At 43.6% G+C, this 13,159-nt stretch overlaps 2 protein-coding genes across 3 annotated transcripts in view; one reads left to right on the top strand and one right to left on the bottom strand.

Moving 5' to 3' along the window:
• Positions 1-4,077, bottom strand: part of TMTC3 (transmembrane O-mannosyltransferase targeting cadherins 3) — a 106,440-nt gene extending 102,363 nt beyond the window's left edge. For both annotated transcript variants that reach the window (XM_088454396.1, XM_088454397.1), the window contains exon 1: positions 3,915-4,077. In XM_088454396.1, the coding sequence (XP_088310522.1) occupies positions 3,915-4,057 (143 nt within the window). In that variant the 5' untranslated portion in view covers positions 4,058-4,077. The remainder of the gene's footprint in view (positions 1-3,914) is intronic.
• Positions 4,078-4,555: 478 nt separating this feature from the next.
• CEP290 (centrosomal protein 290) overlaps positions 4,556-13,159 on the top strand; it is a 186,737-nt gene continuing 178,133 nt past the window's right edge. Inside the window, exons 1-2 of the mRNA XM_088454395.1 lie at positions 4,556-4,656; positions 10,374-10,489. Of these exons, the coding sequence (XP_088310521.1) occupies positions 10,388-10,489 (102 nt within the window). The 5' untranslated portion in view covers positions 4,556-4,656; positions 10,374-10,387. The remainder of the gene's footprint in view (positions 4,657-10,373; positions 10,490-13,159) is intronic.

Below are 13,159 nucleotides of genomic sequence, written 5' to 3'. Positions count from 1 at the left end.
TTACTCACTGAAACATTTTAAAAGATCCGCAGGTGGAGCTAATTATTTAACTTGCGATTCTGTGAGGAGACCTGGAAAACGTGCACTGTTGGGGGTCCTGAGGACCGAGTTTGAGAACCTGTGGTGTAGATAACAGAGGCGGCAAATGGCACAATACGATAAAGCCAACTAATTATAGTACTTGATGCACACTCAGCTAATACGGTATATTCTTAGGCATTAAAATCATGAAAGTGCTAAAATAGGCTTAGGTTCAATTATGTTAAAATGTTATTAGCAGATGGGTTATTAGAGGCAAGGAAGACAAGGGATGTTGTTAGTGGTGTTTCACTGCAACAGCATAGGGCAAGACAGCTGCCACCTCTGTGACCTAGTACTGAACACATTTGTCTCCTTTCACACACTTTCATGATACCAATAGATGCAGAGATGTTGGTTACATATGTTACAATGTGTCAAACTATGTCTAACTGATACTGACTCATCTGTGCATATGTTTTGAATGTGAATACTGCAGTCACATGTGAAAAGGTTAATTTTGATAGATGCTTAAAACACTATCTACACAAGCTTGTCCCCCCCCCCCCCTTCAGTTAGATATTTGTGCTACTAAACAACATAATAATCTCCATATTAAAGTTATATTGGATTTTTGCTATTATTTTAACAGTAGTGAATATGTGGGGGCCCTTCCCTTTCTGAGCTATAGAGGATATCAAAATCTCACATGAGGTATGTGTTATATTTGAAGATTTGGAGTGGATGGATAGAATACACAGAAAGAGATATTGGGGTAGATTTACTAAAGCTTCTAAAACAGACAAGTGATGTCGTCCATAAAAACCAATCAGATTGTAGCTATCATTTCTCTATTGCATTCTAGAAAATGATACACAAAACCAGATTGGTTGCAATGAGCAACATCAGCACTTATCTGTTTTAGAACCTTTGGTAAATATACCCCATTACCTCCAGGAAGCCTAGGCTTCCTGGACCAGATCAATAAAGGAGTACAGTTGAGTCTCCTATAATCAAATATTCAGAAATACGGAATGTTTTTAGTATTACTGAGATAGTGAAACCTTTGCTTTTTGATAGGCACAAAATTATTAAAAATATTGTATAAAATTACCTTCAGGCTTTGCATATAAGGTGTATATGAAACATAAATGAATTTCATGTATGTACACAAATATTGTTGAGCCACAAAATTATTGAAAATATTGTATAAAATTACGTGCAGGCTGTGTGTATAAGGTGTATATGAAATTCCGTGTTTAGATTTAGGTCCCTTTCCCAAGATATTTCACAATGGTATGCAATTAATACAAAATACGGAATATTCAGATGTCCAAAATACCCCTGGTTCCAAACATTTTGGATATGAGAGTCTCAACCTGTATCATCTCACTCCGCAATTGATAACTTGCAAAGCTAAACAGATAACCTATCCTGGCACCACAAATATTAACAAGATATAAAATATAGTACACATTATTAGTAAACAAACACTTAAAAAAGGTACCAATAAAAGTTAATCATCCAAAAAGTTAAATTATTTTCTGTGGTACAATTAAAATTTATTTGAATTTTTACATAAAAATTATAATATCTCAGATTGCATCCTACCAGATCATACTTGCCTACTCTCATGATTTGTGCGGGAGGCTCCAGATTTTTCGGGCAGTGCCCTCAACCCTGGAAGAATGGCTGAATCTCCCGCATCCCGCCCACTTCCTAATGAAGTGGGCAGGAAGGGGAGAGAATAGCAATGGGAATCGAAGCCTGTAGGGAGGGGTGGGGCTAAAATTACAATCGCATGATTTTAATACCGCCCGCTTCCTACGAACCCACAAAGACTTCCCCGCAACTGCTCTACCCAGTTATATGTCCTCCATGGGCTGTCCAGACAATCTTCCGTGGTTCTCCGTCCCCCTTTGGCACAGTTTCTTGGGCCTCAAACACTGCATTTCCCCAGTGGATAGTCGTAATCGTACTGTGTTTCTTGATCGCCCAGTGTGTACGGTGCCTCTGAGCACAACGCACATCACAAAATCTGAAAAGAACCTTTGGGCTCTATTTAGAGACACACTCGTCTTTCTGGTACAATTTTAATACCAACCTACAATTCTACATCATCATTTGTCTTTATTCCTTATATTATTTAGTAAGGTGAAACCATGAACTTAAACTTTTGGAACAGGACTTTTATGTGTTTGGATATTAATATGGCAACTCCTACAGCTTCTGAACTATTGAATAGAGTATCACACTCATGGAGTTCACACTACCCTTGTACTGGAGCTCTCTGCCCTGGCTGATATTGTTCCGTGGAGTTCAAGACATTTCTCTATAACTTTGCATAAAGCTCCATGCCGGTCCTGGTGTGCTCGCTCTTCTAGAGGGAAAAACAAAGCTGTGTCTGCTGGTGGGGACATTTTGACATTCTGCACCTTTTCAGAGAACTTTAATTGTAGCAGCTACTTCTACTCAATACAAAATCATTTTGACTCCTATATGAACAGCATGGGGGGGGGGATTCATTTCTGCAGGAAGTGATGCCGGGCATTATCGTGAAGCCCAGCTGCGCACATATCAGGCAATTACAGTAGTGTAATTGGAGCCTTACCCTGCGGTGTGCAAGTAGTGAAGGGATCGCATTTGCAATCCCTTTACTACAGTACATCTTCAGGAGCAGGGATCCCTCTCCCGGTATATTTTGCGAAAATGTAGTTTATAGACTACGCCATCTAAATTTGACTAAAAAGCATGGAAACCTTAACAGGCTGCTTTTGCAGGCAAAAAAACAGGAGACTACAGCAGATATCTCGGGCTACATGCTTGTGGAAAATATTTATTTGCAGGTACCCCCAAAAATGGGTATTTTCGGGGGATATCCCAGAAAAAAAAAAAAAGTATAAATAGTTCCCACTGTCTTATGTATAGGATACTGTATATGAATTATATATTGTATTGTAAATTTTAAATGGATTACTACCATACTTGTTAACTAGAGACATTGATATGAGGTCCAAGTGTCAAGTGCAAAGGTGTGATGTTATCTGCTTCATCATGAGCAAAGCCATGATCTACGTCATTGTGTAGCAACACAATGTGATCTGTATAGGTATACTGTTCTCCCTAGACTCTGGGAGAACTCCCAGAAATTTGCAATTCTCCTGGGCATTGCAGAAAGTAGGCAAGTAGAGCTACGCTGTCAAGCCACATCTCTTGGCATAAATCAGGGTCATATACCTCCTGGCACATACACCACTGTACTCTTTTGGGATAAAACTGGTGCATGATATGTTACACATGCAGAGCAGCTCTGGAATTTTTGACGCAAAATGTGTCTACTTCTACATGAGTTCTAGTAGTGTTGGACTGGGGTATGGGGTCCACTGAAGGACATAGCAAAGCACTGGATAGGTGTGGGCATCTGCAGGAGAGGTGTGACGACCCCACAGAGAACACAGCAGGATATAATGCAGTCTCAGAGTCACAGACAGAGCATTTTATGTCAAATCGCATGTGATTTATGGGAAACCGCCACCATTCTAGGGAGTGGAGGGTGTATCCTAGGGACGCTTGGGCCAATGACAAGTGCCATCAGCCCTCTCCTAATACCCCTGGTAGGTGGGTACCAAAGAAAAAATGAAAGGAAATATGCCACATATTATAATCTGTTCCACCTTTACTATAACAAATTTATTCTCCCCTTATAGTAGGATAATAACATGTACCCCTTTTATATTTTAAATACGTGTGAACATATTAGTATAATATAACATGTGCCACCTTACTTTTTTTTGTATTAAACATTGCCATTGTGACAATAATAATAGTCCTCCTTATTTTCTGTAGTGTAATGAATCCAATATACCCCTTCTCACCCTGTGCAGCACGTTACTTACCTTTCTTGGCAGCAGCACCCTTCCCAGTACTGAATGTATGCAGACTGTAGAGCGGTACACAGCTCCCTTAAGCGTCGCGGTCGTGACGTATTAAATGGGCGACCCAACTGAAGGGAGCTGGAGCCGGGCTCTGTAGTCTGCATACAGCGAGAACCGGAGCACTTTAAGCCCCACCCCTGTAACGTTGCTGAGCCCCAGAATGTGTGCTGTATTGCATACTGTATTGGTTCCACGGACGGAACCTGTATATGTACTGTAGTAAGAAGAGGTATACGGCAGCTTTCAGTAGGCGGGGCGCTGTGCCCATAGCGAGGTGTGACCCGCCCTACGTCACGGATTACAAACGGACTACTGCCCCGGGCAACATTGTGTAATGGCGTAACCTAGCAACCGGCGTCCCCCTGCCTTTCCCGGCATTCCCCGCGGCAGCGCTGTGTGGCCTCTCCTGCTGTTATTATTATACAAGATTGTGTATGTACAACACTGCTGCCTGGGGGCACTGACAGCGATGCGCACACACAGCCTGGGGTAGCTACTAGCTGCTGAGCGCAGACTGACCCTGACTGTACAGCTGTAACTAGCGCCGCACACATCATCATTATGCTGCACACCGTCATTAGTAGCTCCATGTACATCATCTGAGCGCAGCATGGCTGCTGCTGGCCGGTGTGTGGTGACTGATCTGTAGTGTCCGTGCATATAGCGTCTGCTCTGTACAGTCTACCAGGGACCGCAGACAGGGGTGAGTTCTCTTATCTCTATCCCACACAGGTGCCTCCTCATTTATCACATAGCAATCTATGTGGGACCTGTACACTGGCTTCCAGGGTTTCTCCCCTGCAGCATGGGATGTGCAGACAGTGTTGCCCTGTTATATCTGCTAAAGTTACGATGGTTCGTTAGATTTTCTAGTACTGAATCATTGCGATCAAGTGATTCATTTGTTGTCCACAGTGCTTCATATGTTTTTCTCTCTCGCTCATCTGCGCTCCCTCATTTTAGCCCCTTTCTCCATCTTTCTCTCATCTGTATATTTTTCTTATTAGCACTTAATTTCATTCTAAAGATTTTCATTAGCTTTAACTTTTATTCTTTCTTCTTTACTATTGTACTGTTTGGGACGTCCTCACCTTTTTATCCTCTACACAGAGTGTTCTTCTGTCTCTGTATGTGGCCCATGCGTCCCTCCGTGCCTTTTCCTTTCTTCTATACTGTAATTACACATTTTTGGTCTTTGATGTTGTCATGTGGTGGCATGCGTTGAGTACATATGGGAAATAACATGTCTTTGGAGACTGGAGATGTGCTTTATGCTGGGACTTTTTGGCAGTAACATCAGTGACACAGGTGTGGGAGGGGTCCGGGTTTAGAGCAACTGTTATTACATTCTATCTTGATTACATCATTTTGATCACTCTTCAGCTTTAGCAGATAGAGGAACGACAGTACGATTACAACATTGTAATCGTACTGTCGTTCCTCATAATGTGCAGTGCCTACAGTGAACGATATGTTGTTCAATGCAGGCACCTTCCCTCATCCCCGAACATGCCCAATCTGTCATTATCGACAGATTGACCTGCATGTTCAAGCGATGATTGATGTCGGAAAAAACCAGCGGGAGCTCGCATCGCTGGTCATTTCCAACATTATAGTGCACGAGTGATGAGCGATTGCACGATTACGATGTCGTAATCATTCAATCGCTCATTTAAATCGCCTAGTGGATACGCGGCATTAGGTTCTCCAACAAGAGGAGAAGGGAGAGCGATGTCATAAGATGGCTCCATCTCATGACTTCACCCTCCCAACTCTTGTTGGTTATTAGGGGTCTATTTACTAAGCAGAGTTAGGAGACAGAGTGAAAAGTGATAAGGTGCCAGCCAATCAGCTCCCAACTGTCATTTTTCAAACACAGCCTGTGAGATGACAGTTGGGAGCTGATTGACTGGCACCTTAGCACTTTCTTTTCACTTTTTACTCTGTCTCCTAACACTGCTTAGTAAATAGACCCCTTAGTTTGTTACATTAGATTAGTTGTCACATCACAATATATACAGATACAATTTTTTTATATTGTACCAAATTATTTTATACTTCTGCAGAAATCAATCCCTTTATCCACATTCCCATATCTTTTGATCTTCTAGGTTCTCAGCTACTTTTCTCATTGCACATGTGAGGCTTGAACAAAATTAGTAACATGAGGAGTATCAATACTGCTGGAGAGGATTTACGACCACAGGGCCGAAACTAGGGTTTTTGTCACTCGGGGCAAGACAGTAATTTGGTGCCCCCTGCAGCAGTGCCCCTATAGTAATGTCACCTTCAGCAGTGCACCTATAGTAATGCCCCCTGAGCTAATGCCCCTGTAGTAGTGCCCATATGGTAATGCCCCATAGTAGTGCCCATATGGTAATGCCCCATAGTAGTGCCCATATGGTAATGCCCCTGTAGTGCCCATAATGCCCCCTAGTAATGCCCCTGTAGTGCCCATATAGTAATGCCCCTGTAGTGCCGCTTACCTTAAAAAAAAACCAATACTACCTTAAACCCCGCTCCTATGTCCGGCGCGTCCGGTTCGCCCCCGGCTGCTCCTTGGTACTATGGGAAAGACGTCATGACGTCTCTCCCATAGTGCCTGGGCTGTGGGGAGAGCCGGAAGCTGAAGTTCGGGAGAGAACTCCAGCCTCCGGCTACCGCGGTGCTGCAGGGAAGGAGCCGGGCGCCCGCTGGTAATAAAATCTCAGCGGGCGTCTGGCTTGGAGCCTGCCGGCGGCGCCGGGCTGGAGGACACTGGCGGCGGGTGCAGCGGCGCACCTGGTGCACGTGTACCTCCATCCTCCCCCTAGTTGCAGCCCTGACGACCAGACTCTATAAGCTAAGCTTTTTAGCCCAGAATGCAGGTCTCATTGAGAACTCTGCTGACTGTGGTCTTCATTACTTTCTTAATGCAGGAGATATATGTTTTCTTGTCTTAATATTCCATAGTGGGCCTGATTCTGCCATGCACCGATTATCACAGATTTCTGATTATCCGGAATCTGCGCATGTGCATAACTGGCTCTGCAAAATTGCACGAAGGCCCCGCTATGCCTCTGTCTGATTGACAGGCATCTTTCCCGGAAATGGGGGAGTGTCGCCTCTGTTTTCTGGGAGTGGCAAGGCCAGGATCTGCGTCCATGGACGCAGACTTCCTGGCCTCGGAGGTTGACCAGACTGAATGTGAAAGCTGCGTGTGTGCGGCTTTGCATTTCCGTCCTTTGCTGAATCAGGACCATTGGGTCTCATTCAGACCCGCTCGCGAGCACTGTACGCTCGCAAGTGGGTCGATGTTACCCAAATGCGCATGCGCACAACGGAGGCGCCTCCATCATGCGCGAGACCCGGCGAGCGACGGGGAAGCCGTCGCTTGGGGTCTCGCACTAAAGGGGGCGTGCTGTCGATGGTGAGTGACAGAACGCCCTCTTTGGTGGGTGTGCCGGGGGTGTGGCTGCGCAGATGGAGGCGTTCCCATGGGAACGCCTTCCATCTGGGTCCGTCCCCGTCTGATAGAGCCAAAAGCACTCCTGGGCTTGCAGCAGCGAGACCCTACCGCAGGGTCTCGTCGCAAGTCCGATGGTCGCGATGGTCTTGACCATCGCGACCATCTTTTTGGCCGCTCGCATAAGCTGTGGGTGGTCACCCACAGCTATGCGAGCGGCCTGGAGGCCACTCCAATTTTAGGTAGGAGGGCCCTGATTCAGAGCGAGCGCTCTTGTCAGAGCGTCCGGCTCTGAATCAGGCCCATAGTTCAGTGTGAAAGGTTTACATGGATCCTCACAGCTATTTTAATCTGCCACTGTAAGGACTATGTAGTAGGTTGAGAGTTAAAAGAACCCATTTGTATTTGGCGAGTCTGCCACTAAATTAAAAGCGTCAATTAGTTATAAGAGTGGTTGCGATGAAAACACGCTGCTTCCTTAAACCTGAAACCTATTCGATAACCCCATATATGTTTTAGGCTGCTGGTGTGCTTTGGTGTATTTAAAGTCATCTGCTTATACCTCTTTCAGACATACTGAGATTCCCGGGAATTTGGCCTGCCTCGGTCAAATTCCCAGCATCTCGTGTATGTTTGAAAGGTACCTACCGGGAACACGTTCCCGTGTAGCTGACCCTCGTATTGACCAGGGAATTTCCTGGGAGTTAAGTCCCGGGAAATGAACCTGCTCATATTTGATTGGTGCTACCTGGGAATTTACTCCCGGGCTGCACCCTGTAGGACGCTCAGGCTGCCACTCACCACCCCCCACGCCGGTGGCTGTGTCGCTGTAGATAGATATGAAAGTGGAAAGAAAAAAACTATGTGATGTGAGCACTCAAAAGAAAATAATCTTAACATTTTAAAATATAACTTAGAATCTATATTAAAATATATATATATTAAATCATGTTCGGCAAAAAGGTATAAGAGTATATCAAACACACTAGTCCTATTAACAAATAAATAAAATATGTAAATTTGAAATAGTACTCTCTTTCTCTAACTAGGGTATAGACAATAAGAAATCAATAATCATCTAGCCGGTAGTATGACAAACAACATATGATATGTCGTTTAAGAATGAATAACACTTCTAGAATAATACACCATTATAACAAATTCGCATTAGCATAATTAAATACTACTCAATGGTGTTGATACCCTGTTGCTTATTAGTTCAAGGCGAAATATAAAACAGATTCCATAATAATTATAGCTTACATAGCTATTCGAAAGTTGACCCCATAACGAGTGTTTAAAAATAGAGGAAAATAAGGATAGTCAGGGCATAGAAACTGCTTGATCGGATTCTACTGCCCCTCACCTGAGCATCTAAGTCATCTATGAGGAGTGAGAGATCCCTAAAAAGCAGGTTGTCCTTAGAAACTACAAAATAACAGTCATGTTGCTTAGATTTTCATTTCTGCTTTTGAAGGTCTAACTAATCAACATTATTCCTTCAATGAGAGAATTACTAACCCTGAGATTACCAGCGGTTAACAGAAAGATACAAAGGTAGTGGTAATGTGTACTGTGTATAACATCATATAACAATCAAGGTTGTAATCCTATAAATGTTGTTAATATAGATGATAACACTATCTGATCATGCTAAGTTTCCAATCCTGTATCAGACTGTTACACTTTCATGTTTTCTCAATAACATATCAATGAAATAACATACACATTAACAGTACATAACAAAACATAGTAATCAAAAGCTGTAATCCTATTATTGATGTTTATACCTTATTTCTTCCATAACATATTTAGGAAATAACATACACATTTATGGCACATACAAAAAATTGGTTCTGATCCTATTTTTTTAATATTAGTGTAGATTGTAATACTGTTTAATCATACAAAGTTGCCAATCTTGTATCAGACTGTTACAACTTTTTGTTACCTCAATAACACACCAATGATGTAACTATTCATCAGTTTTTAGAATGCTCTAATCTTTCCAAAAAATAGATACAATTCCCTATACCACTCGATGTACGTGAGTGGAAAAACTGGGCTTATACTATGCAGTAGACTAATCATACATTAGTGTAGTATGGCTATATCTGTGGTCTGGAGATTCTATAATAGAAAGTATCATGCATTAATACTTATTAGTTAATACTAATTGCTCGCAAGAAAAGAAAAAAACAGTAGAAATAAGAACGTCGGGAACATTCAATCAAAACTGAGATGTGTCTAATTTTTGCTATTCAACATAGCCAGTAAAAATTGGTTTAAGCAAATAGTATACCAGTATACGTCAGAACAAATAATTCACAAAGTTCACTGCTTGTCTATAGTATATATGTCCATGCTGCTACTACCTGGCACATGCTGCTAATAGTAAGTGGATAAACCATATTGGCTAGTATATATATTTTTAGTCCAAACATATAATCTATTGTCATATGTCAAAGTAACCGCCAAGTCTACTAAACACATGTATAGGTTCAGGGCCTGATTCAGAGCCGGACGCTCTGACCAGAGCGCTCGCTCTGAATCAGGGCCCTCTTACCTGAAAATGGAGCGGCCTCTTGGACGCTCGCATAGCTGCGGGTGACCACCCACAGCTTATGCGAGCGTCCATGATGATGGTCGCGATGGTCAAGACCATCGTGACCATCGGGCTTGCGACGAGACCCTGCGGTAGGGTCTCGCTGCCGCAAGCCCAGGAGTGATTTTGGCTCTATCAGAGCCAAAATCACTCCCACTGACATCACTAGTGACATCACTAGCCTCAATAAAATGAATGAATGTTTTGTCCTCCTTTACCTGAAATAAATACTTTTTCTGCAGCATTTAAATTAATAACCCATGCTGACTGCGTATATAGACTTTTAGCATTTATATTGCACTGCTGGTCTCAAACGCAATTGTTGCACATAATGTGTTAAATGCTTAAATAGAATTTATTTCTCTAATAGCATAGTGTATCAAGATGGCTCCTGCACTGGATTGGGGGAAGCTCATGAAGGTGGATCCAGATATCCTCCCTAATCAAGAAAAATTAGCAGATAAAATGCTGAAAACATTGTCACAGGTAAGTGACTTTAGTACTCTGGGGTGCACATAATTATTCGTATATGTAACCTTGCTTCACTGACAGGTTACAACAGAAAATCATTTCACTCTGCTGATTGTTCTGCAGAGATCAGTTTGTCTCTTGCATTTTCATTATTGCTTGCAAATCAAAGTGATCTTCGTGCTGTGGGCCTTATGCTGAGTTTATTAAAAGTCAGATGCTCCTACAATGTGTGCTTGGAACACAATGTGTATATTCTGAAAGTTATATGCATCTTTAGTACTCCTTCGCCAGGTTGCTAGCTAGTGTGGTAACTATATAGACTCATCCTCCTTTGTCTCTCCAGTCTCGCGCCACCTTTAGTGTCTCTCCAGTGTCATGCAAGCCCCTGTGCCTTACCTCTCTGTCCCCCCTCCATCTATCTTTCTATCGTCTCCCTGTCTCTCTTTCATCTCTGTCTTCCTCCCCACCTCTACGTTCTGCTGCCCTGTTTGTAGATTTTTCTTGGTGAGGAGAATGAGGTAATGTATTTGAGAGCAGGAAGGCTTATCCATTTGAAATCCCAAGCGATGAACTCGTTGTGCACAAACAGACATAGTGACACCTAAATTAGTCAAAATCTCAGTTCTTAGTTTATCATAGTCTTTGACATTAGTAAGGCTTAAGTTAAAATATGCTTTTTGTGGTTCCCCTGACAGGAAGGGTACCAAAACGGCCTGCCCACTGATTTTCAGGCCAACGTTCTCTGGGCCTGATTCTGCAAGGATCGTAATTGCAAAGCTGCACGCAGGTCCAACGCAGCATCGGTTAATCTGTGTAACATCGGCGGGCTGCGGTTTAGAGGAAGAGGCTAGGAAATCTCCAGTAGCCAAAGGAGATCCTGGCTTCTCCCCTCCCCAACAACAGCGGCGTCACGGCATCGCCGCCCCCTCCCCGCCCACAAGCAGACTGTCAATCACTGACAGTCTGCTGACAGTCTGCAAATGAGTTAAGAGGACCCATTCTGCACACTCGCAGAATGGGTCCTGCGCTGATTCCCAAACATCGGGATTCTGCATTCAGCAGTGCACTGCTGAATCAGACCATCTGTTCACTGTTCTTTTGAAAGTTGTTTGGTTTAAACATCATCACTCTGTGTCATCTTTTGCAAAAAATGATTAGCCCATATGTAGCTGGAGCTAGTTGTTGCTGCTGCTGTTTCCGGGTTTCCTCAGCATCCATTTGTTGTTGACTCTGGAGTTTATCAATATCCAATTTTTGCTGCCTCCGGGCCTCCTCATTGGCTAATGCTGCACCCTGGTAGCTGTAACCTGTAGCAGTGACTTGACTATAGGGCCCATTTGTCATTGAATATTTGAAGTAAAATCCCTGAAAACACACGTTTTCGGGAGTTTCCCTCGGATGTATGAATCCCCGATACCTGCTGTGATCCCTCCATTCCCGGAGGCAGCCACATTCCCATTGGTTTTTATGGGGGATGCGATGCTGCCAAATTTACCAATATCCGGATGCATTCCGGGAGGTAGCGGAACCGGAGAAACACGTCAAGGTTTTGCTGTATTCTTTATTTGGCCTCTTCTTCTTAATCTCCAAGCTGCCAGAATTTTAACACCACAAGCCTGCTAACCTGCAACGCTGCTGTATAAGGTCTGGACATCCGTATCTACACTCGTCAACACCATTTGGTCTCCTGTGAGATCCCAGCTGACATTACATGGGTACGTGGATCCAGCCCTTCTGCTCACCAACGGGTGATACTAGCAGGCTAATATGGGACTCTGGAGGTCTGACTATGAGTATACCACTGTGTCACGTTCGGACTCTGAAGATCTTCCACTGGTGAATTAGAAGTCGGGGTCTTAGTTTGAGCTTCACCCATCAAGCAGGTCGCGGCCCTTTGGTCAGGTATCCGGTACAAGTGGAAAACTGAAGAACACAAGCACAGGGAAAGCGCAGGAAGAGAATAGGAGAATGGCTCTAGGAGTCAGTACTCGGATGCCGTACTGAGTACACACGCTGGTGACTGACACTAGGAATAATTTCCTAATAGAAAGGAACATGGAACCTGGAACGCTGCAACAGCAAGTAATCACTGGAAGTAGCAAAGTTGTTGCCCAGAGCCTGGCTAAATACCCTTAGGTAGCGATCCATTGGAGGATGGTGTCAACTGACAGCAAACCATGCTACCATTGGGTGAAGGTTAATCAGGTGATGTAGTCTGACATGGCTGCATCCTTCACGGTAACCACAGGAACCAAATCACGGAGCAACACATTGATGTCCTAGCAGACCCCAGGAATAATTCTCAGGCCGTCACTCGCCGCCACACCTCACGTCTGACCACTCGTGAGGTCAGGGGAAGTTAGTGCTGAGTAACGGCCGATACTAGGCCACAACCTGACACACTGCCTGCTCACGGGCTGCATAAGAGCCTATAAATCCATAGTCCAACTGGAAGTTTGTGTCTGCAACAGCTGTTTTGTCAGTTTTAAGAATTAATTTGAAGTTATGCCGTTATTAATGTGACTGCTTTCCAATCCGGGATAATCCAACCTATTAAATCCTTTTCGGCAGCATGTGGTAAGAGACCTATATCCGCGGACTGGCTATATACACTGTGACTATCTGGAAGCTATAGTGTGCCAGTTTCAAACACACACTGCAACAGTGTTGCTAATAGTGGATATT

The sequence above is a fragment of the Taudactylus pleione genome, unplaced genomic scaffold, assembly GCF_031769625.1.
Source record: "Taudactylus pleione unplaced genomic scaffold, aTauple2 ptg000040l, whole genome shotgun sequence".
NCBI classification, from domain to species: Eukaryota; Metazoa; Chordata; class Amphibia; order Anura; family Myobatrachidae; genus Taudactylus; species Taudactylus pleione.
The sequence above is the reverse complement of the archived record's forward strand: the minus strand, read 5'-3'. Positions and strand labels throughout refer to the sequence as shown.